This window comes from Ctenopharyngodon idella, chromosome 24, assembly GCF_019924925.1.
Source record: "Ctenopharyngodon idella isolate HZGC_01 chromosome 24, HZGC01, whole genome shotgun sequence".
In the NCBI taxonomy this organism is placed as follows: Eukaryota; Metazoa; Chordata; class Actinopteri; order Cypriniformes; family Xenocyprididae; genus Ctenopharyngodon; species Ctenopharyngodon idella.
The window spans coordinates 5,394,250-5,417,035 of record NC_067243.1 but is presented as its reverse complement, the minus strand read 5'-3'; the positions used below and the strand labels follow the sequence as shown (position 1 = coordinate 5,417,035).

The 22,786-nt window shown below is 30.4% G+C and overlaps 1 protein-coding gene across 3 annotated transcripts in view; it reads right to left on the bottom strand.

Moving 5' to 3' along the window:
- fbln1 (fibulin 1) overlaps positions 1–22,029 on the bottom strand; it is a 46,970-nt gene extending 24,941 nt beyond the window's left edge. For all 3 annotated transcript variants that reach the window (XM_051884318.1, XM_051884319.1, XM_051884320.1), the window contains exons 1-14: positions 21,861–22,029; positions 17,407–17,518; positions 15,000–15,132; positions 8,642–8,792; positions 8,334–8,384; positions 8,120–8,206; positions 7,909–8,046; positions 6,155–6,292; positions 5,932–6,075; positions 3,756–3,881; positions 2,158–2,283; positions 1,955–2,074; positions 1,750–1,881; positions 1,443–1,566 (exon numbers count right to left, since the gene is read on the bottom strand). In XM_051884318.1, the coding sequence (XP_051740278.1) occupies positions 1,443–1,566; positions 1,750–1,881; positions 1,955–2,074; positions 2,158–2,283; positions 3,756–3,881; positions 5,932–6,075; positions 6,155–6,292; positions 7,909–8,046; positions 8,120–8,206; positions 8,334–8,384; positions 8,642–8,792; positions 15,000–15,132; positions 17,407–17,518; positions 21,861–21,915 (1,637 nt within the window). In that variant the 5' untranslated portion in view covers positions 21,916–22,029. The remainder of the gene's footprint in view (positions 1–1,442; positions 1,567–1,749; positions 1,882–1,954; positions 2,075–2,157; positions 2,284–3,755; positions 3,882–5,931; positions 6,076–6,154; positions 6,293–7,908; positions 8,047–8,119; positions 8,207–8,333; positions 8,385–8,641; positions 8,793–14,999; positions 15,133–17,406; positions 17,519–21,860) is intronic.
- Positions 22,030–22,786: the final 757 nt, after the last annotated feature.

The window sequence follows — 22,786 nt, the reverse complement described above, 5'->3', positions numbered from 1 at the left end:
GGAAAAATCCCATTTATTTTCTACCTTGAGTCAATTAAAGTAAAGTTTGTAATATTGTGATGCATCAAGTTGGCGTGATTCAATTTTTATTGAAACATTTTTTGGGAGAAAATGAATGGGAAACGGAAACTGCTGCCATCTTACCAGCAGGGGGATATTAATGATATTAACGGCAACGTGTATTAATGAAAATTTGTGCTCTATTCATGCTTTGCGTTCATGCACAATGTGATCAGCAGATCTGTTAGAAACCCCAGTTCTCAAATTAACACCTTCCTGAAACATTGAGCTATATGTGAACTCCTTAAAGATCATATGAGCTAATATTTGCGTCATTTTGTATTATTTAATTTTTTAAAATAAGTAGAATATCTTAATTTGTTTGTTTATATTTTATATAATTTGTATTATATATTTTTTTGTATATTTTGTATATTACTCATTAAATAATATTTTATATATCATATATATATACAATTTTATTTAATGTATTTATAGTTATTATATTATTATTATTATTATTATTCTTTATAATAAATTAATTATTAATATATTATTTATTTAATGTTATTATTTAATATGTATATAAAATGTTTTATTTTATCTTTTTATTATGTTTGTTTTATTTTGTTTATTTATTTATTTATTTTATATCATATTCAGTGGAAATGTAAATAATTTGTATTGTATTTTTTTATTTGTTTATATTCAGCAGAAATGTTTATTTTTAATTATTTGAATTAAATAATATTTTATGTATTTTTTATATATGATATAAGTTTACATATTATATTTTATATAATTTAAAACGTAAAATTATATCATATATATAATATTTAATGCATTTATTATTATTTTATAATAAATAAATTATTAATATATTATTTTTTAATGTTATTATTTAATATTTATTTAATATATATATATATTTTTTATTTTATTTATCTATTTTATATCATATAATTTTACATTTAAAAAACATAAGTATAAATATAGTTTACATATTATTTTATATCACTAAAAAATTTAAAATTATATCATATATATAAAATATTATTCAATGTATTTAATTATCAATATATTATTTATTTAATGTTATTATTTCATATTTAATTTATATATAAAATTGTTTTATTTTATGTTTTTATTATGTTATTTTTTAATTATTTTTTTATTTATTTCATATCATATTCAGTGGAAAAAAGGTTTGTACATGACCTTTGAGACGGGTGCACTGACTCTCAGATATGACAAATATTAAACTTAACAGGAAGTAAAAATTTGATTAAATTCCCACAGCATAAAATCAAGCTCCACCTTGCATTTGTGCATTTGTTTAATGTCCTTTTTCTCTTGGAAATGCGTCAGATTTCGGCTGAAAAATAAGTTCTGAATGTAGTTTTTATGTTCACTTTGATGATTTTGTAACGTTTGTCACTTACGTGTCTCCTGAGCGTCTGTAGTTCACCGGACAGTCGAAATTCAGGCATTTATATCCACCCTGAATGTTGAAGCAGCTCTGGGACTCTGTGCAGCTGTGAGTGCCGGTCACACACTCGTCGATATCTGCTCATGGGAAGAAAGAAACATCAGCATTATTGCTGGTCTTCATGATTATCCCATAATTAAATGTTTAAATAAAACTCTGACTGTAGCTTTATTCACAGTCAACTACAATTACAGTTAATAAAGTGCTGTAATATGACAAAACTCTTATCATTGAGATTGTCATGATAATGTGTTTCTGACCCTGGCAGCTGCGTCCGTTGGGAGCGAGTGTGTATCCTGTGGCGGGACAGGTGCAGTGGAAGCTGCCCGGAGTGTTGTGACACCGGTAAGAGCAGATGTGTCCACCGGTGGGCAGCGCGCACTCATCGATGTCTGAGGATCGACACACAGTTACTTCCTCTGTTGTACAAACGATGGAGTTCGACAGCAAACATGAGCCACTCACCTTCACAGGTGATCCCGTCCACGTCACTCAGCTGGTAACCGCGGCGACAGTAACACTGATAGGATCCGTAAACATTGGCGCACTCCTGACTGCAGGGGTTGCTCTCGCATTCGTTGAGGTCTGCGGGTTAAACGAGAGGTCAGTGAATGAAGCAGGAGTGAATATGAGTTGATTATTCGTTACTCCTGTGGGTTTTCCTGTACCGTCACAGTTCCTTTCGTCGTGGGCCAGCTTGAAGCCAGTGGTGCAGCTGCACTTGTAGGACCCCCGGATGTTTTCACACTTGTGTGCACATAGTCGGCCGGGATAGTTCCTGCATTCATTGACGTCTGATGTTCAAGAGAAATGAATATGGCATACAGATCAACAGGAGTCAAGCAATAGGTGCATTAAAATAATTAAATATTATATTACTTGTTATTTTTATAATTATGTAAAAATATATATGTATAATTTAAATAATTATAAAATTAACAATTAATATAATATTTAATTATATTTTTAATTATTTAAATTTATATTGTAGAATTTTATATATATATATATATATATATATATTGTATAGTGTGTATATATATATATATATATCATTAAAGTATCTTAAATATAAAAATAACAATTCATATATTTAATTATAGTTTTAACTATTTAAATTATATATATATATATTATATATTATAATTTAATGTTTTAAAAATATAATAAAAATATTTTAAATTATATATATATATATATATATATATATATTCTAAATAATTATAAAAATAACAATTAATATAATATTTAATAATATTCTAAATTATTTAAATTAAATAATATATATTGCATAATTTGATTATTTTAAATAATTATAAAAATAACACTAATATTGAAATATATTTTTAATTATTTAAATTAGATAATATATAGTATAATTCAATTAAATATATCAAATATTTTAAATAATTATAAAAAAATAATTAATATAATATTGAATTATATTTTTAGGTATTTAAATTAAATAATATATATTGTATAATTTAATTAAAATACATATCAAATATTTTAAATTATAAAAATAACAATTAATATAATATTTAATTATATTTTAATTATGTAAATTAAAAAATATATAGTATAATTTAAATTATATATATATATATATATATATATATTGTATTTTAAATAATATTTAAAATATTTAATTATATTTTTAATTATTTAAATTATATATATAGTATACTTTAATTTAAAATCAAATAGTATATATTGTATAATTTAATTAAAATGTATATATAGAATTTAATTATTTTAAATAATTATAAAAATAACAATTAAAATATTTAATTATATTTTTAATTATTTAAATTATATATATATATATATATATATATATATATATATAGTATACTTTAATTTAAAAAATATATAATAAAATTATTTTAAATAATTATACATATAATTAAACTTTTATAATACTTATAAAAATAAATAATATTTAAATATTTGAATAATATTATTTATTTATATATAATATTAAATATTTGAAATAATAATATTTCATTATTTTTAATTCAGTGGAAATGAACTTTGAGACCCTCAGATATGGCAAATTAAGGTTAACACAAAGTCTGTACATTTTATTTCTTTATTCCTCATTGATGTCTGAGGTTCAAGAGAAAGAAATACAGGTTAACAGAAGACAAACACTGAACAAATGTTTTCTGTGCATGTGGTGTTTGGCAAATAAATTCAAATGGTGTGGGTTTGAACCTACAACCTTTCAGTTAGCAGCTCTTAACCACTAACCCACAGCACTAACCTTCACAGGTTCTGGTGATGCTGTTGAAGTTGAAGCCGGGCTTGCACTCGCAGCGGTACGAGCCCATCATATTAATACAGCCGTGACCGTCACAGGAGTTATCAGGCCCCGCACACTCGTCGATATCTGAGACAAGAGGTCAGTCAGAGGTCACTCACACATTCAGCTCTTAAAGGGACGGTACAGAAACAGCCTGTTTGATTTTAAGACTCAGACTAACCCTGACTAACTTTATAAGTGGAAAACTTAGCAAAAGTGTAAAATATGGCATTCACAACACATTTCATTATTTTAATTATATATAAAATATTTATTTTGATTATTTTATTTATTATATTATTTATTGATTTTTTTTCCTTTTGATTTTGGGGTGAAATAAGAGCTGGATTATTTTATTTTATTTTATTTTATTTTGTGATGCATTTTCTGAGTAATACATTATGTAATATAATTATATATAAAATATTTTGACTATTTTATTGATTATATTATTTATTGTTTTTTCCTTTTAATTTTGGGGTGAAATAAGAGCTGGATTATTTCATTTTTATTTTTTATTTTATTTTGTGATGCTTTTTTTGAGTGATACATTATGTGCTATGTAATATAATTATATATAAAATATTTATTTTGATTATTTTATTTATTATATTATTTATTGATTTTAGCTGGATTGTTTTATTTTATTTTATTTTGTTTTCACCCAAGACTTTGAAGTCTTGGTTTTCAAGGATTTTTTTTTATTTAAGTCACTTACAAAGTTCACTTATAACATTAGTTATATATACCTTTAAGACTTCTGTGTATAAATATACTCAATTTTAAATTCAATTCATTATTAATTTATATAATTATATTAAAATGACATTCACATTCCTATTTTATTCCAACAAAATGATGCATTTCTGAGTGAAACATGTACTTTGTAATATATTTATATGTATCATAAAATATAAAATATATTTTATTTATTATTTATTATTTTATTCTTGATTTTTCCTTTTGATTTGGGGGGTGAAATAAGAGCTGGATTATTTTATTTTATTTTATTTTATTTTATTTTATTTTATTTTATTTTATTTTATTTTGTGATGCATTTTCTGAGTAATACATTATGTAATATAATTATATATAAAATATTTTGACTATTTTATTGATTATATTATTTATTGTTTTTTCCTTTTAATTTTGGGGTGAAATAAGAGCTGGATTATTTCATTTTTATTTTTATTTTATTTTGTGATGCGTTTTCTGAGTGATACATTATGTGCTATGTAATATAATTATATATAAAATATTTATTTTGATTATTTTATTTATTATATTATTTATTGATTTTAGCTGGATTGTTTTATTTTATTTTATTTTGTTTTCACCCAAGACTTTGAAGTCTTGGTTTTCAAGGATTTTTTTTTATTTAAGTCACTTACAAAGTTCACTTATAACATTAGTTATATATACCTTTAAGACTTCTGTGTATAAATATACTCAATTTTAAATTCAATTCATTATTAATTTATATAATTATATTAAAATGACATTCACATTCCTATTTTATTCCAACAAAATGATGCATTTCTGAGTGAAACATGTACTTTGTAATATATTTATATGTATCATAAAATATAAAATATATTTTATTTATTATTTATTATTTTATTCTTGATTTTTCCTTTTGATTTGGGGGGTGAAATAAGAGCTGGATTATTTTATTTATTTTATTATTTTATTTTATTTTATTTTTTATTTTATTTTCACCCAAGACTTTGAAGTCTTGGTTTTCAAGGATTTTTTTATTAAGTTACTTATAAAGTTCACTTATAACATTAGTTATATATACCTTTAAGACTTCTGTGTATAAATATACTCAATTTTAAATTATATTCATTATTAATTAATATAGTTATATTAAAATGGCATTCACATTCCTATTTTTTTCTATAAAATGATGCATTTCTGAGTGAAACATGTACTTTGTAATATATTTACATTTAACAAAATATATTAAAAAATCATTTATTTTATTTATTATTATTTTTGGAGGTCTTGGCTTTCCAGCACGTTTATTATTTGATCTTTTATTTTCTCTCTGAATACCAAGTACTTGATTTGATTCATCATGTTTATCTGCATTATGTTATCAGCATGAGATTTCATGTGTAGTTTTGATCCGTACCCACGCAGCGAGTCCCCTCAGCGTTCAGATGGTATCCACGACCACAGTTAACAGACTGTCTCTGGCAGGTGTAGGAGCCGACCGTGTTGAAGCACATGTGACCCAGCGGACACGGTCCGGTCTGACTCAGACACTCGTTTATATCTGTCACACACAGAGAGGGACGTTATGGAGCAGAACGGGCTGTGATATTTCAGATCACATGTGATAGTTATGGTCTCACCGATGCAGCTGCCGAGAGCGTCCTGTATGAACCCCGTGCCGCACTGCACTCTGGGTCGGCAGCGGAAAGACCCGGCTGTGTTCTGACACATGAGTTCAGCCGCGCAGTTATGAGTGCCGGTCTCACATTCATCAATGTCTGAAACATCAAACCCCACACTCTAATTATCATATATGTAAATTACATCTTTATTTATTTATTTATTTATTATTAAATAAGTGACATGTGATGTGTAGGTTATAGAGCTGCACGGTTAATCAAAATAAAACAAATCACGATTATGGTTTACTGCGATAATCAAATCGCAAAGGCTTCGATTTCATTAAATAAAAATATGCAGTAAAATAAAAACTGCATTAAAATGTTTTCCATCCAAATGAAAGTTTTTAAATTTTAATATATATTAAGATAAATGTTAGTATTGTAATTTTACATTTGTACTGTAAAGTGAAATTATTATAATATTTTTCTTAATCATTTTTTATTTTAGAGTGAAATATTTCTTTTTTGTTTAATACCATTTAAGTAATAATAATGAACATAAAAAATAATAATAAAATAACTATTATTTTATGATCATATTGATATATAATCACAAAATATTATTTTTCTTAATCGATTTTTTAATTTTACAATGAAATAACAATAGTAATGTTTCTTATTTTTTTTAAATATTTTTTTTAGTAATAATGATCATAAAAATAATATTTATTATTATTATATTATTTATAATACAAAATACTGTTATTAATATTATTTTTCTTAATATTTTCACAGTGAAATATTACAATTGTAATATTTCTTATTTGTTTAATAATTTATTTAGTAATAATAATAATAACTATTATTATTATTATTATTTTATAATCATTTTGATATATAATCACAAAATATTATATTATTTTTTTTACAGTGAAATATAACAATAGTAAAAGTTCTTGTTTAATATTTTTAGTAATAATGATCATTAAAAAAATAATAAGTAATTATTATTTTATAATCACATTGATATATAATCAAAAATATTTTAGTAATAATAATGATCATTAAAATATATATATAATATATTATTTATTTTTAAAAATATATTAAAAAATAAATAGTTATTATAATATTTTTTCCTTAATGATTTTTTTTTTATTTTACAGTGAAATATTACAATAGTAAAAGTTTGTGTTTAATATTTTTAGTAATGAGAATGATCATTAAAAAAATAATAATTATTATTTTATAAACACATTGATATAATCAAAAATATTGTTTAAATCTTAATCTTTTTACAGTATATATTACAATTATTCATTTAATATTTTTAGTAATAATAATGATCATAAAAAAAATATATATATATATATATTATTTATTTATAAAAATATATTAAAAAATAAATAGTTATTTTTTCCTTAAAGATTTTTTTATTTTACAGTGAAATATTACAAAAGTGATATTTTTTTATTTGTTTAATACCTTTATTTAGTAAAAATAATTAGCATAAAATAATAATAAAAATTATTATTATTTTCATATAATCACAAAATATTTTACAATATTATTTTTGTTAACTGATTTTTATTTTGCAGTGAAACAAAAATAATTATTATATGATAAATTATTATAATAAAAATAACTATTATTATTTTATATATTCACAAAACATTCGGCCACATTTATATTTTTTAAAATTGCACAGAGCATTTTTAATAAAAAAAAAAATAATCGTGCAGCCCTAGGCTATGAGTGAGTGTGTGTCTGACCTTCACACTTGTTGTTGTCGGTGAGCTCGTAGCCCGTCCCGCAGCTGACCTCTCTCTGACAGCGGTACGAGCCCAGCGTGTTGATGCAGCGTTCGCCCGGCTGGCAGTGATGAGAGCCCAACAGACACTCGTTGATGTCTGCGGAGGCACACAAGACTCTGTAAGTGATCTTCACACACGGCTGAAGGTTTATCAGTGGACCCATACTGACCTTCACAGTTTTTTTTGTCTGCCTTCAACTTGTATCCCACCAAACAGGCACAAGTGCCATTGAGACACCGCTGAGCGCAGCCCGCAGCTTCAGTGCAAACACACAAACCACAGCAACAATCAGAATCATATACAGATGGACAAGCACTGTAACATGTCTTGCTCATTGATTGTTTAGTGCATTAATTAACTAATAATTAAATAGTTCCAGCTACCTCTGCAATGGTCCTCTGTGTTTAGAGCATCGCCCTGTGAAGTTTGCAAATCTGTAATTTTGAAACATACATTTAATTAATGCATTATAACATTAGCGGTGAGTGTGGGATCTCCTCTGTGGCACTAGAGGGCAGCAGAGCCCAGCGTTACCTGCTCGACTCCAGACTGACGCTGGACGATCTTCACATTCAATACTGTTAAGGAGTTGTGATGTCATAACCATGATGATTTCTGAGTGTGTTTTTTCAATTCAATTCAAAAGAGCAAGAAACCCTGTTTTCCCTCATAAGTGTTTGTTTGTTCTCACCCGATGCCAGTTTCCCGTTGACGTTCGGCAAGCGGTCCACACAACAGGCCCGGGACACCACACCGCACTGGTACCCCACCGCGAGCGTGAGGTCACATGACAGACCTCGCTCCTGGGCCGCCCGGCCGAGCAAACAACACTCACAGCACATCTGGAGAGGAGAAAACAACCCGGGATCAGAGATGTGGGAGAACTGACTGTTATCCGAGTGACCATGAGGTGTTTATAAATGAGGATGTGAAGACACACACACACACACACACATACATATATATATATATATATATATATTCATATTATTTCCTATTTAATAAATATTAATGTACTATAATAGAATTTATTTACTTATTTCTTAAAAAGTGAATGTATATACTAATATTCTATATATAATAAAAGTGACATATATATATATATATATAAAATAATAATCATAATATTTATAGCATATATATATAATATTAAACAGAATAAAATTATATATATATTACATTTTATTATTTTATACTATTTAATAATATTAATATAGTATAATATAGTATTTAAGATTTATGTACTTATTTTTTAAAAAGTGAATTTATATACTAATATATGTGTGTGCATATATATATATATGTGTGTGTGTGTGTGTGTGTGTGTTTAATAATAATAATAAAATTTATAGCATATAATGTATATTAATATTTATTAGTGTAATTTAAATTCTAAATTTAAAATTTATTTTAGACTTATCTACTTATCTGACATATCTACTTATTCTTTATATACTAATTAATATATTCTATATATAAGTGACATATTTGTTTAATAATAATCATAATATTTATAGCATATTTACACATATATACATATATATTATTTTATACTATTTAATAAATATTAATATAATATAATGTATTATTTAAGCTTTTTTAAAAAAAAAAAATTATATATATATATTCATATTATTTCCTATTTAATAAATATTAATGTACTATAATAGAATTTATTATTTTAGACTTATCTACTTATTTCTTAAAAAGTGAATGTATATACTAATATTCTATATATAATAAAAGTGACATATATATATATATATAAAATAATAATCATAATATTTATAGCATATATATATAATATTTATTAAACAGAATAAAATTATATATATATATTAAATTTTATTATTTTATACTATTTAATAAATATTAATATAGTATAATATAATATAGTATTTAAGATTTATGTACTTATTTTTTAAAAAGTGAATTTATATACTAATATGTGTATATATATATATATATGTGTGTGTGTGTGTGTTTAATAATAATCATAAAATTTATAGCATATAATGTATATTAATATTTATTAAATAGTGTAATTTAAATTCTAAATTTAAAATTTATTTTTGACTTATCTACTTATCTGACATATCTACTTATTTCTTTATATACTAATATATTCTATATATAAGTGACATATATTTGTTTAATAATAATCATAATATTTATAGTATATTTACACATATATACATATATATTATTTTATACTATTTAATAAATATTAATATAATATAATGTATTTTTTTTTTAAAAAGTGAATTTATTTATATATATATATATATATGTATATATGTGTGTGTTTAATAATCATCATAATAATCATCATAATATTTATAGCATATAAAATATATACATTTTATTATTTTATACCATTTAATTAATATTCATATACTATAATAGAATTTATTATTTTAGACTTATCTACATATTTTTTTAAAGTGAATATATATATATGCATATATATAATAATAAAAATGTAATTTTTTAATATTAGTAATAATACATATTTTAAGAATTAAATAATACAATTATTAAAATAATTAAAATGTAATAATGTATCTTTTTTCCATAATGCATTGCAATAGACTGGAAAAAAAGTGGAAAAAATAATTCAAGATTGCGAATTCAAGTAATTCAATGCTGAAAAGCGTCAATAAAGCCTACAAACTAATTCAATCAATATTTGTGTGTGCCATGTGTTTTCAAGCTTATGAAAGATTCATGTCATTGGCTTAGCAACATTTTAAAGCCAAATTGTAATATAATCTTTTGCGCACCACATGATATTGCAGTTCCAAATCACTTACTTATGAGGTTCTATTTCTTAGAAGTCAGCTGCCTATGTAGGGAGCAGACAGTGAGGTAGTTGAAGTTTACTGCGGTATACAGACACAAAGAAGTGCTGTCTTTATTTTGACCTGACCTTTGATGGTTTGTCAGAGTCTGTCACAAAACAAAATTCACACCTATGTGCAAACTGACTGAATCCTTTTCTGAGCACACAGACTGATGAGAGAGAGAGAGAGAGAGAGAGAGAGAGAGAGAGAGAACAGCACAAAAAAATATGTTCCCCAGAGGCCACGAGGCGGGACGCTACAGATCCTGACGGTAAGCATCATGGCTGATTTCCCAGACACAGATAAAGTCTCATCCTGGACTCAAATGCACACTGTCAGAGATGATTCACCTTTACAGATCTGTCTGTATTCAAGATCAAGATGTAGTGCTGGAGCAAAAGCACAAAGCCTAATGTGGAAAAACAGAGATGTGTGCAATTTGATATCCCTGTCTGAGTATGTAAACACACGCTAATTACAGGACTAGGTGTCAAAAAATGACTTTTCTTCCTCAGTATTTTTGTCTTGTTTTCCAGCACAAATATCTAAACATTCTTAAATCAAGACACATTTATTGGAGAAGCAACATTACTAAAGACATTAAGTCTTGTTTTTCAAAATTAAGTTTATGCTTAAAACAAGAAAAAATATCAACCAATACGGTAAGAAAATTAAGAATAAATATGAGGGTTCAGATATTTTATTCTTGTTTTAAGCATAAACTCACTTAATTTTGATATATTTTTCAGTATACAAGACTTAATATCTTTAGTTTTGCATCTCAAGTAAATGTATCTTGATTTAAGGATGTTCAGATATTTGTACTGGTAAACAGGACAAAAATACTAAGAAAATATCTTTTTTTTTTGCAGTGCAAAAATGATTTCAAGCTCCAAAATGGACAAAAAAGTAGCAAAAAGATATTATAAAAGTAGTCCATACTACTTGTGCACCATAATCAAAGTTTTCCGAAGTCATATGACAGGAACAGACTGAAATTTAAGTCGCTATTTTGTGAAAACTGCACCTCCTAGAAAGTCATGTCATTGTAGAGCAGATGATGAGAATTTGAATTTTTGTTTGAATTATACTTTGGATCAAATGCACATGCATCTTTTGTCCATGAACAATTTGAATAAACTGAACTAATGAGGTTTCTAAGAACTGAATTCTCACAAGACGACACTAGAAAACACTCCTCTAGAGTTTTAGAGGAGACACAAACAGATCTGCTGATTTAAAGAGAGCTTAAACTTGCCACAAGATCATCTAATTCCTGCCTCGAAAAGTTTGAGATAAATTATGCTCAGTGGTTAGTGATAAACGCATAAATAAAGCAGAGACAGACACTTTTAAACGTTCTTAGAGTCCCACTGACAGCCCATGATGAATGTTTCCTAGAAGACAGCAGGCACCTGGTGGATTGTAATGTTGAAACACACTCAGGTGTGTATTAAAGGTTGAAGAGACACTCTATTCTTCATGCTGAGGTTTGGCCGAGAGCCTGTGCGTATAATCGGAGCTGGATTTATAACACCGGACTGGCAGGAACAACCTCCACTTTGTGATGTGGGCAAGTTCTCTCCTGCTCAACGTAAACAGTGCTGAGAGAAAGACATCTATTTTTACCCCTCGGTCTCCAGAAGAGTTCCTGCTTTAAAAACCACATTTATCATCTTATTGTGATCTGAGTGTCTAACACAGACTTGTACGAACAAGAACACAGACCCAAAATGTACTCGGACACTTAAATCACACCTAAAAATATTTGTTTCAATGCATTAGATATGAAATATCAACACAGGTCTCTTTTATTTTAAAGAGACATAGAGAGAGTACACTTTACAAGCTAAACATTTCACAAAAAGAAGTTTGTTATAGGTTTTAAATGATAAAACGATACATATACTGTTCAAATGGAGACATATTGGCTCCATTAGCCCAAGTGAGCTGCCTTGCCGTCTACGAAGTACAAAGTTAGCTGGCTGTTAAGGCTGCATTCTAGCTGAAATGGAAAATCATACAGTAAGTGACTATTTTGAAATGCTCTATAAAGTCAGCACACACAAATGTGAAACATAATATTATATCCATTATAAAAAAATCAGTTTGAATGTCCGCTGAGGAAAGCGATATCTTTGTCTATGTCCTTTTAAAAGTTAAGGGGATTTCCCACTTTCTTATAATTTCTTATTCTTGTAAAATAATATTTATTGAACAATATTTAAATTAACAACAATAGCCTTTATAAAAGACAATAGGTGACAAACACAAGCAAACAATTCAGTCAAATGTACAAAAGCATCCCTCTAGTACAGGATTTAAGTTAAATATAGCCTAAATATAAAGTTATGAAACTTAACCCAAATCATTTGGAACAAGTAATAGATTAATAAGACCAAAGATTGCCCGTTTGATATACCCCAAATTAATTATATCTCATTTAACCACTATCTACATAAAAGCCAGCGGAAAATTCCCAAAGGACCGGCCGAGATTAAGCTGTTCTCTGCGGGTACACGAGCACTGAACGGCCGCTGACGGCCTGGAGCTCGCATCTGTGAAAGCGTCAAAATGTTTATAAATGAGTCGCATATTCGAGGTCTAAATAAGTACATTCTCAGCTAAAAAAACTCTTAAAACTATATTTCGTGACACAACAACATAGTATTTTTTTTTTTTAAATATAGTGGATTTGGTCGACCACCATGACAGTCGCCTCAAGCGGAGTGATACAAACGGTTAAACAGTTCCAGTGCTGATACTGGGGGAATATTGCACGGCTCTCAGCCAATCAGATTCAAGAACCAGAAAGAACTGTTGTATAAATATATATATATATATATATGAGCAATATCACACGGCTGTATATCAGCACGGCTGTGATTCGGCCATATTGCAGCCATATCGCAAGCCTATGAGTGTGATATTGCGTTTATACAACAGTTTGACGGCACGAGTGTGTAAATAAATAAGAAGCAACAACGAAGTGTCTTTAAAAGCCCGTTTTTTGAGGAATTACTTCCTTCCGCCACAGATTCAAATCTCAAGTTGACAGTTTAACAGTTGAGCCCAAGCCTCCATTACTAATTTTAAAATGTGACTTTAGAACTAGTAATGAAGGAACGTTGAGTCACTTCATTGAAGCTTATTGTATTATGTAGAGTATTATGGTTTTATGAGAGAGAGATTGACTAAACGAGTGTATTACATCTGATATAGCATTCATTCTTCAGGTCGATGTCCATAATATTATATCCATTATAAAAAATCAGTTTGAATGACCGCAGAGCGATATCTTTGTCCTTTTAAAAGTTAAGGGGATTTCCCATTACAGCGCTAAAACCACTTCCTTGTTCTGACTCTGTTATAAAGACAGCCTTTGCCGCCATCTAATGGCGTAATAATGTAACTTTCACTGAAGTCCATGTCACAATCGATGGACCCTTTCTCAATACCAAATACGGCATATTTTTTATATAAAATAATATTTATTGAACAACAATATTTAAATTAACAACAATAGCCATTATAAAAGACAATATGAAATAAACACAAGCAAACAATTCAGTCAAACGTACAAAAGCAGCGCTCTAGTACAGGATTTAAGTTAAATATGGCCTAAATATTTTCCCCTTAACCCAAATAATTTTGCTCTAGAACAAGTAATAGATTAAAAAGACCAAAGATTGCCCGTTTGCTATACCCCAAATCAATTATATCTCATTTAACCACTATCTACGTAAGAGCCAGCAGCAAATTCCCGAAGGACTGGCCGAGATGAAGCTGTTCTCTGTGGGAACTCGAGCACTGAACGGCCTGGAGCTCGCATCTGCAAAAACGTCTAAACAAATTGTAAAATAGTCGCTATGTTTATATATAAGTCAAATATTTGAGGTCTGTAAGTACATTCTTGCATAAAAACCCCTTAAAACTACATTTCGTGACACAACAACATAGTATTTTTTTAAATATAGGGAATTTGGTCGACCGCCATGACAATTGCCTCAAGCGAAGCGATACAAACTGTGAAACGGTTCCAGTGCTGATACTGGGGGAATATCGCATGGCTCTCAGCCAATCAGATTGGAGAACCAGAAAGAACTGTTGTATAAATATGTGTGTGTGTGTGTGTGTTTATGGTATTGCATAACAACATTAAAAAAAAAAATCATGCTGCGCTGAGAAAATCACACTCAAACACACCTTGGCCGTCTTCGTTTCACATGTGCTGCTGGACAAGAGGCCGTCACAACTTCCTTGGTCCTTTGCCATATTGATGCCGCTGGTGCAAATGTTGTCATCAAGAACCGTAGCACAACACTGTTCCTGAGCTATCCTACAAAACAAACACACACACACACTTACTGAAGCTCAGGACATCTCGGCTCAGTGCTTTAAGATCTGGGCTGGTGATCAACAGATTATAGGCATTGAGCACAATGTGTTCATTGTGTCATGGAGCAAGACCAGTAACCTCCGGGCTTTCCGGTGGACTAGTTGTGAATAAACAGACTAAAGGATATTTCTAAGGAACTTTTGATTTCTAAGGAAAGACTGCATTGCAAAGAAAAAAATTAGCATCTCCTGTAAATGTATCTTGATTTAAGAATGTTTAGATATTTGTACTGGAAACAAGACTGAGTAAAAACATTTTTGCACTGTGTTCAGATCCTTTTAATTCACTTATAATGCTTCCTGACCACTTTAAACCACAGGACAGATGTTAGAGAGAGATCGACCGCTTATTTGACTGCAGGACGTCATTGTTTGGTTCTGATCCAGGCTGGACCGCAGCAGCGTGACGCATGGAGCCGAGTTTTTACCGTAAGACGATGGCTGTTTGTCTCTTTCGCTCTTGCTTCACCCTCTTTCACAATCACCCTCGCAGGAAAGCTCACCGTGCGTCTCCTCTCCGAAGAGCCTTTTAAGGGAGAAGTCATCTGCAATTTCTCCTTTCACTTTTCTGGACTTGTTTTTCCCCTTTTCGGTGTCTGAAATAATCTGCAGATTTCCTGTTATTTGGGTCGCTTTCTCTCTTCTCCATCTGACTAGAGTTTCACCTCAGTGGAATTTCCTGGATTTGGAAATATTCCCAATTTTGCAAGCCCACCTACCAAAAATATCCAAACATCACCACTTTTTTCTTGCACGTTCTCATTTAAACAAACTCCGGATCACTTTGAAGGCCAAGACAAGCACATCTGATGCCTGAGGGCTTGATGGAGGAACACGATCAGCTTTGACTGGCACTGAGATTGTGCGCTGATCTTATCATTACAGTTAAAGCCACTGTGGCCACTTCTACCAATGATGCATTGATTCTGCACTACTAATGCGATGCTATGCACGGACATCTGATGCATATTTTAAAGAAGACTTATTCTACTTTTTTACATGTTCAACTCTCTTTAGTGTGTAATGTTGCTGTTTGAGCATGAAAAAGGTCTGCAAAGTCCTTCCAGCGGGAGTTATTCTCTAAATCAGTGTCACTGTTTCTGAACTCCCTGAAACGCCTCCATTGTAGTCTTGAGTTTTCTTCCGGGAACAAACACGTCACAATATTCCTAATAATTCATACGCAGAATAAAGCGGCTGGCCTGGTTGAGTTAGTTAGTAGTGAGTTAAAACTGGTGGTTATGGTAAGGGGCGGGGCCTGGTTGAGTCAGTAGTGTGTTGAAACTGGCGGTTATGGTAAGGGGCTGGTCCTGGTTGAGTTAGTTAGTAGTGTGTTGAAACTGGCGGTTATGGTAAGGAGCAGGGCCTGGTTGAGTTATTAGTTTGTTGAAACTCGCGGTTATGGTAAGGGGCGGGGCCTGGTTGAGTCAGTAGTGTGTTGAAACTGGCGGTTATGGTAAGGGGCGGGCCTGATGGTAAGGGGGCTGGTCCTGGTTGAGTTAGTTAGTAGTGTGTTTTAACTTGCGGTTATTGTAAGGGGCTGGGCCTGGTTGAGTTATTAGTTTGTTGAAACTCGCGGTTATGGTAAGGGGCGGGGCCTGGTTGAGTCAGTAGTGTGTTGAAACTGGCGGTTATGGTAAGGGGCGGGGCCTGGTTGAGTTAGTTAGTTAGTTAGTAGTGTGTTGAAACTGGCGGTTATGGAGCTGCAACAATGGAGAATATGAGGAAAATAATCAACATTCAAGCAGGAAAATCTGTTCTAGTAGAGCCAGTAGACTGTAAAAGGGCATAATATGGCCTCTTTTAACCCATAATTGCATGCTCCAATCTGATTGGATGCATGCACATGTTTTTATCAGTCTGCCAGGAAACAATATTGCGGTAAACTATGCTACTTATCCCGAACTCCAAAAATAAAATGTATTATTAAGGCGAGACACTACCATTTCTTTTTCATGCATTTTGAGATTTTGGACTTTTGAACATTTCTTCTTTTAGACTAGTGGAAAGAAAACGTCCAAAATACACATTTAAGTGTTTATTTTATTGCACTTTATCTGTTTGCGCTGCATCCAGCATAAACAGCATCACTGTTTATAATGGGTTCGATTTGCTTTTGTCGCGTGGCGTTTAGACGTTAGGTGTTAAACTGAACAAAGTGATTTATTTCTGTTTAACGCATTTGCTGTGGAAATGGTGAAGTTCTGGAAGAAACCTGCAGGTGGTGGATTCGGAGATGAGCGGCAGACTCGTGCAGTCCTGAGACTCCTGGCCTCGGTCCTTGCCATCCTTACAACAGTCGTCCAGAGAGATGGGATCTGTGGTCTCTAGAAAAGTAAAAAACAGGAAAGACATTACACACAACAAATCTAAACCAGACGATTCACAAACACACACACACACACACACACACACACACAGATTAGATTAGAGGTTTGCACAGGCTTTAAGTTAAAGGCCTGTAACTGAGAACTGAGAGTTTTGTTACATCTTACGACAAATTTGAAGCATTTTATGTTGTTAATCAGCTGTCAGAGCAGCTATTCCACATTTCTGGCTCTGTCTGACTAGATTGCACTATTAAACCAGGTTTGCCATGACTTGCCCTGCTGAATTAATGCTGAATCAGCTTTCTTACCAGCTCATCTCTGCCACAGTCTTTGGTTTGTGGTCAGATCATGAGTGCTAGATATGTCACTATGGCTGGCAAATGGTGTGAGAGGAGAAAGAATAAGAGAACAGAGTCCAAAAATGTGCTCATTGCAAAATGGTGGTTAAATTGAGAACATTTACTGGCCATATAAATATTTCATTTCTTACTAGCCATAAAAAAAACTGTGTTTTGCATTATTTTAAATATATTTATATTAAGGGATGCAAAGGACTGGAAACTTTCTGGTAAATTTCTGGAAATTTTCCAGAATTTTCGGAAACTTTCTAGGATTTTTGGAAACTTTTGGGAAATTTTGGAAAGTTTCTTGAAATTTACTTACCCCTTTGCATCCCTATTTATATTAAATTAATATATTTTTTAAAAATATGTTATTTAGCTGATTTCTCATGCATATTAGTCACAAAATTATAAAAGAGAATCTAAAATGTCATATTTTATTAAAATTACAGCATAGTATTTATAATCATAAACTTTCCGGGACTTTTGGAAAGTTTCTGGAAATTTTCCGCCCCTTTGCATCCACATATATGTATATATATATATATATATAAGAATATCTTATACTGTTTAATTTTATAATTAACAGCTATAAAAATAAATACATATATTAAATTATATAAATAATGTCTCAGATTATTTGGTCTTAACACAAGATATTTATAATCATAATAATATGTTCTATAAAATCTTCTTATAATTAGTTGTACAATTAAGAGCTATAAAAAAAATGAATAAATATATTTAAAAATCTTTTGATTGGAGACTTTGGTATGTTGGTAAATTGTTGGCAGATTGTTGAAATCATGGGAACTTTTTCTCAGGAGATTTCCACAGAAAGTCTCCATTTGCTCTCCTGTCAATCTGCGATATTAAAGAAACCTCAATTGCTGTTTTACTTCCCTATGATTGAATGTTGAGTTTCTTTGTAAGGAAACTGACATTTAAGGACCGCGTAGACACTCTGAACTGTTCAGATCAGATGGTGGCATGACCTTTGTCCAATTAGCGATGGACAGCACATGGAAAACACCCTTAAAAATGTTACTGCCCCAAACCCTGCGGCTAAGAATAAAGACTCTTCCTGGACGCTCGGCAGGAGACCTGGTCCTGCCTGCGGCCCTTCACTTCTTCTCAGTTTCAGAGGATTTTGTATAATTAGGGAGGAGATAAGACATGCCTGGATGAGACACGTTGTTTGCACACATTTCTATTCTATTCTATTCTATTCTATTCTATTCTATTCTATTCTGTTCTCCTACCTACCAAGGTCTGTCTTTCAGCAAATCAGGGCATCACAAAATTAATATTCATGAGCTTAGCTCATGCCCCGCCCACTTTTAAGTTCTACACTGCCCTGATGGTGCAGATATTTGTTCTTGTTTTCAGAAAACAAGTCGTCATATGTATCTTGATTTAAGAATGTTTAGATATTTGTACTGAAAAACAACACAAGTGTGTGCCCAGACTTTATGACTACTTTCAATCTCTGTTTGTTTATTCATTGATTTATTTGTTTTTAATCATCATTGTTCTATTCAGTTTCCTTGATGCCGTTTGCACAATCAGTATCTTCTCTTGATATGCCGCTCAAAGCTGTCTGGATTGTATCTCCCTTGTTTGTTTTTTCCCACAAGCCATTTTCCACTCATGCTGAATAATGTTTAGCGTCTGGCGGATGAAGTAATTTGTTGAAGGGCAGCTAGTCAACTCCGTTAAACACGTCTGAGTCTCTCCCAAAGATTAAAGGCCATAAAAACTAGTCCAAAAACATTTCCAAACAACCATCAGCTGACGCAAGTGGACTCAATTGGATCAAACAGATCATTAATTTCCCTGTGGTTTCCATCATCTGCCAAAACGCAAAATATTTTTGGCGGATGGGTCTTTTGGACTTTCTACTTCAGGTTTGCACAGTGATCGAAACGCCAAATGGGGTTTATAAGCAGTAATTTCTCCACGTGAATGCACACATTTTTATTTATTTGACAACAATAAACCACAGTTTTTAATTTAATAAACAAACAAACAAACAAATAAATAAATAAAAATATTAATTTATTTACATGAATAAATAAAAACATTAATTTATTTACATAACTATTAATTCATTCATTTCAATAAATGTGCTTTATTAAAATAAGTTTTATATATATATATATATGTTTACAAACTTTAATGTTAGATGCGATTAATTGCAATAAATAAATAAATAAATGTATTTGCATGAATAAATACAAATATTAATTTATTTACATAATGATTAATTAATTTATTTAAATAAATGTGCTTTATTAAAATAAATAAAGCTTAATTTAATTTTATATATATATATATAATATATTTACAAAATATTTAGATGTGATTAATCGCAATAAATAAATAATTTTTTGACGTGAATAAATATAAATATTAATTTATTTACATAACTATTAATTTATTTAAATAAATGTGCTTTATTAAAATAAATAAATAACGTTTTATTTAATTTTAAATTATAAAATTTGCATAAAATAAACCAGTTATCCAGAAGAAGAATCTTATTAATTTAATTAAAGAAATTTGCAGTCGGTTTGTTATAGTTGTGATGTAAAGTACATACTTTATTTTATTATTTAGTAGAGAAGAATTAAACATTTTTTTTATTTCATATTTTACTTTATTTTAAGTTTTTTTTTACTATGATTTAAGTAATTTTCTCTATTATATTTTATTTTATTGCATTTCATTGCATATTTTACTTTATTTTAAGTAATTTTTTTACTTCAAGTAAATTTGTAGAGTTGTTGTGAGACTCAATTTTCATTTCTTTATTTTATTGCATTCCATTGCATATTTTACTTTAAGTAATTTTGAAGAGTTTCAAATTTCCTCATTTATATGCATTTATTTATTTACATAAATGTGCTTTATTTAAGTAAATCAAATTTTATTCAATTTTAAATGATAAAATTTACATAAAGTAAATTAAACAAGTCATCCAAATGAATAATATTAATAATTTTATTAAAAAAGAAATGTGCAGATGGCTTATTATAGCCATACGGTACAGTAGATACTGAAAAATCCAGTTGTTTCTGTAAGAGAAACTTTTTAAAGCCCAATAAAACCAAGATAAAATACTCTTAAAGTGAGCTAAGAGCAGCACTAGTATGTGACACAAGCTATGAAAACACCACCCACATGATACTAAGTAAACTAGTTCGCCGCTGTTCAAACAAACAGTTTGTCGCTCTGAATTATGACCTGCACCCACAAAACATCTGTGTGGTGACCGTTTGAATGACATGAACGTGTGAAGACCTTGAAGGATCTTGAGAACTGAGTAAAGGTTCAGATACAGTCTTCAAGACACTATACCAGTCCTGGTAAGGATAGGATTACCCGGTTAACCTTCATCTGGCTGCAAAGAGCATCTTTCCTCATTCAAATGCCATGACTTTCTCTGCACTGCTCCATACTTTAGATTCAGAGTGGCAAGCAAAACCTCATTGGTTTCTGCAACCCAGACCCCGCCCCCTAATCTGAATATTCATACTACCTCATCAGTATCTGTTCAGAATAAAGCACTTGAGCTGAGGTAAATGATAGTTTTGGGAGCACAACCCTTTAATTAAGAGATCAGCAAGTGACTCATTTGATGTTGAAAGGTGTATTAATTATGTCAACACTGATTCGATTACATGAATACAGTGTAATAACTAGAGAATAATACTTATTACGGCACTTTTTTGTTTAATGTACCACGTGACTGTATGTACTATACTATTTTAGACTATACTGTTATTTTTTAAATCCTATTTTCCATTCTAGAAACGTTTAAGCAAATTGTATACTACAGCAACCAACATTTATGAAGCCTGTTTCATCACAGACACAGGCAGACATTACGCGAGTACGCGCTCACAGAGCAGAAGTGAGATGTCATAACACCGTGTTTCACTCCGAATAAACGCCTTTTAACAGCAGCAGAGATGTGAATTGTGAGGTAAACTCACCTTGCCCCTGCAGCAGCCCGCATAAACACAACAGCACAATCACACAGAGATCCATTATCCAAACGCTCGCGACGCTTCTGAGGTGAGAGGACTTTTAAAAGTCTCTGAGAGGAGAAACAGTGAGACAGTCGCGTTGAGACTGATTGTCAGGGCTTTAATGGGCGCGTGTCCGCTGCGCGTTCGGGGGGCAGGACCGACCACTCATGCGCAATCACAAGCGCGCGTTTTTGGTTCCTTGGCATTGGGTACGAACTTTTAACAGATTCATCTAGAAAGATAAATGTCCAGATCGAGTTCATAGAGAGTCTCACTAAGCTCGGTTTAAGCCAAATGCCATTTTGATTAGATAATTAAAGATTCAATATAACCTTTTACACCGTAGTAGATCCCATATTAGTTTACAATTATTTTACAGCAGTTTAAGGCCCAGGGACGATAACTATAAAGATAAATACAACTATATTTGCGTCCACACAAACGAACGATAACGGACTGTTTATGCTAAGCTCACGAGCTGCGGTTTTAAAGTGTGTACAACATGTTTTTGCTGTTTACACGGCTTTAACCAGCAGATGTCCTCAGCATCCTATGTTTCGAGTGAATAGCTAGTGTAATTTATCTAATCTAACAGTGAATTTAGCTGAAGAAATCAATATAGTGGAATAAAAACAACGCCTAGTCTTTTTCACTGCACTGCAAAGACAATGTTGTCGAAACTAGCGCTGGATACCTGAGGTAATTTTATGTTACGCTGTTTGCTAGCCTGGCATAATGATCTCGTCGTTACTTCTCGCCATTTATTCCGAGGGTATGACCGATTTTTTTCCATATATCCATTTTCTTTAAAGCATCCTTGATAAGGGGGTTTGACTTGTTAAACTGTGGTGGCTTTTTCTGGACCTCGGCGATTAACTTAGCCGCCGCCA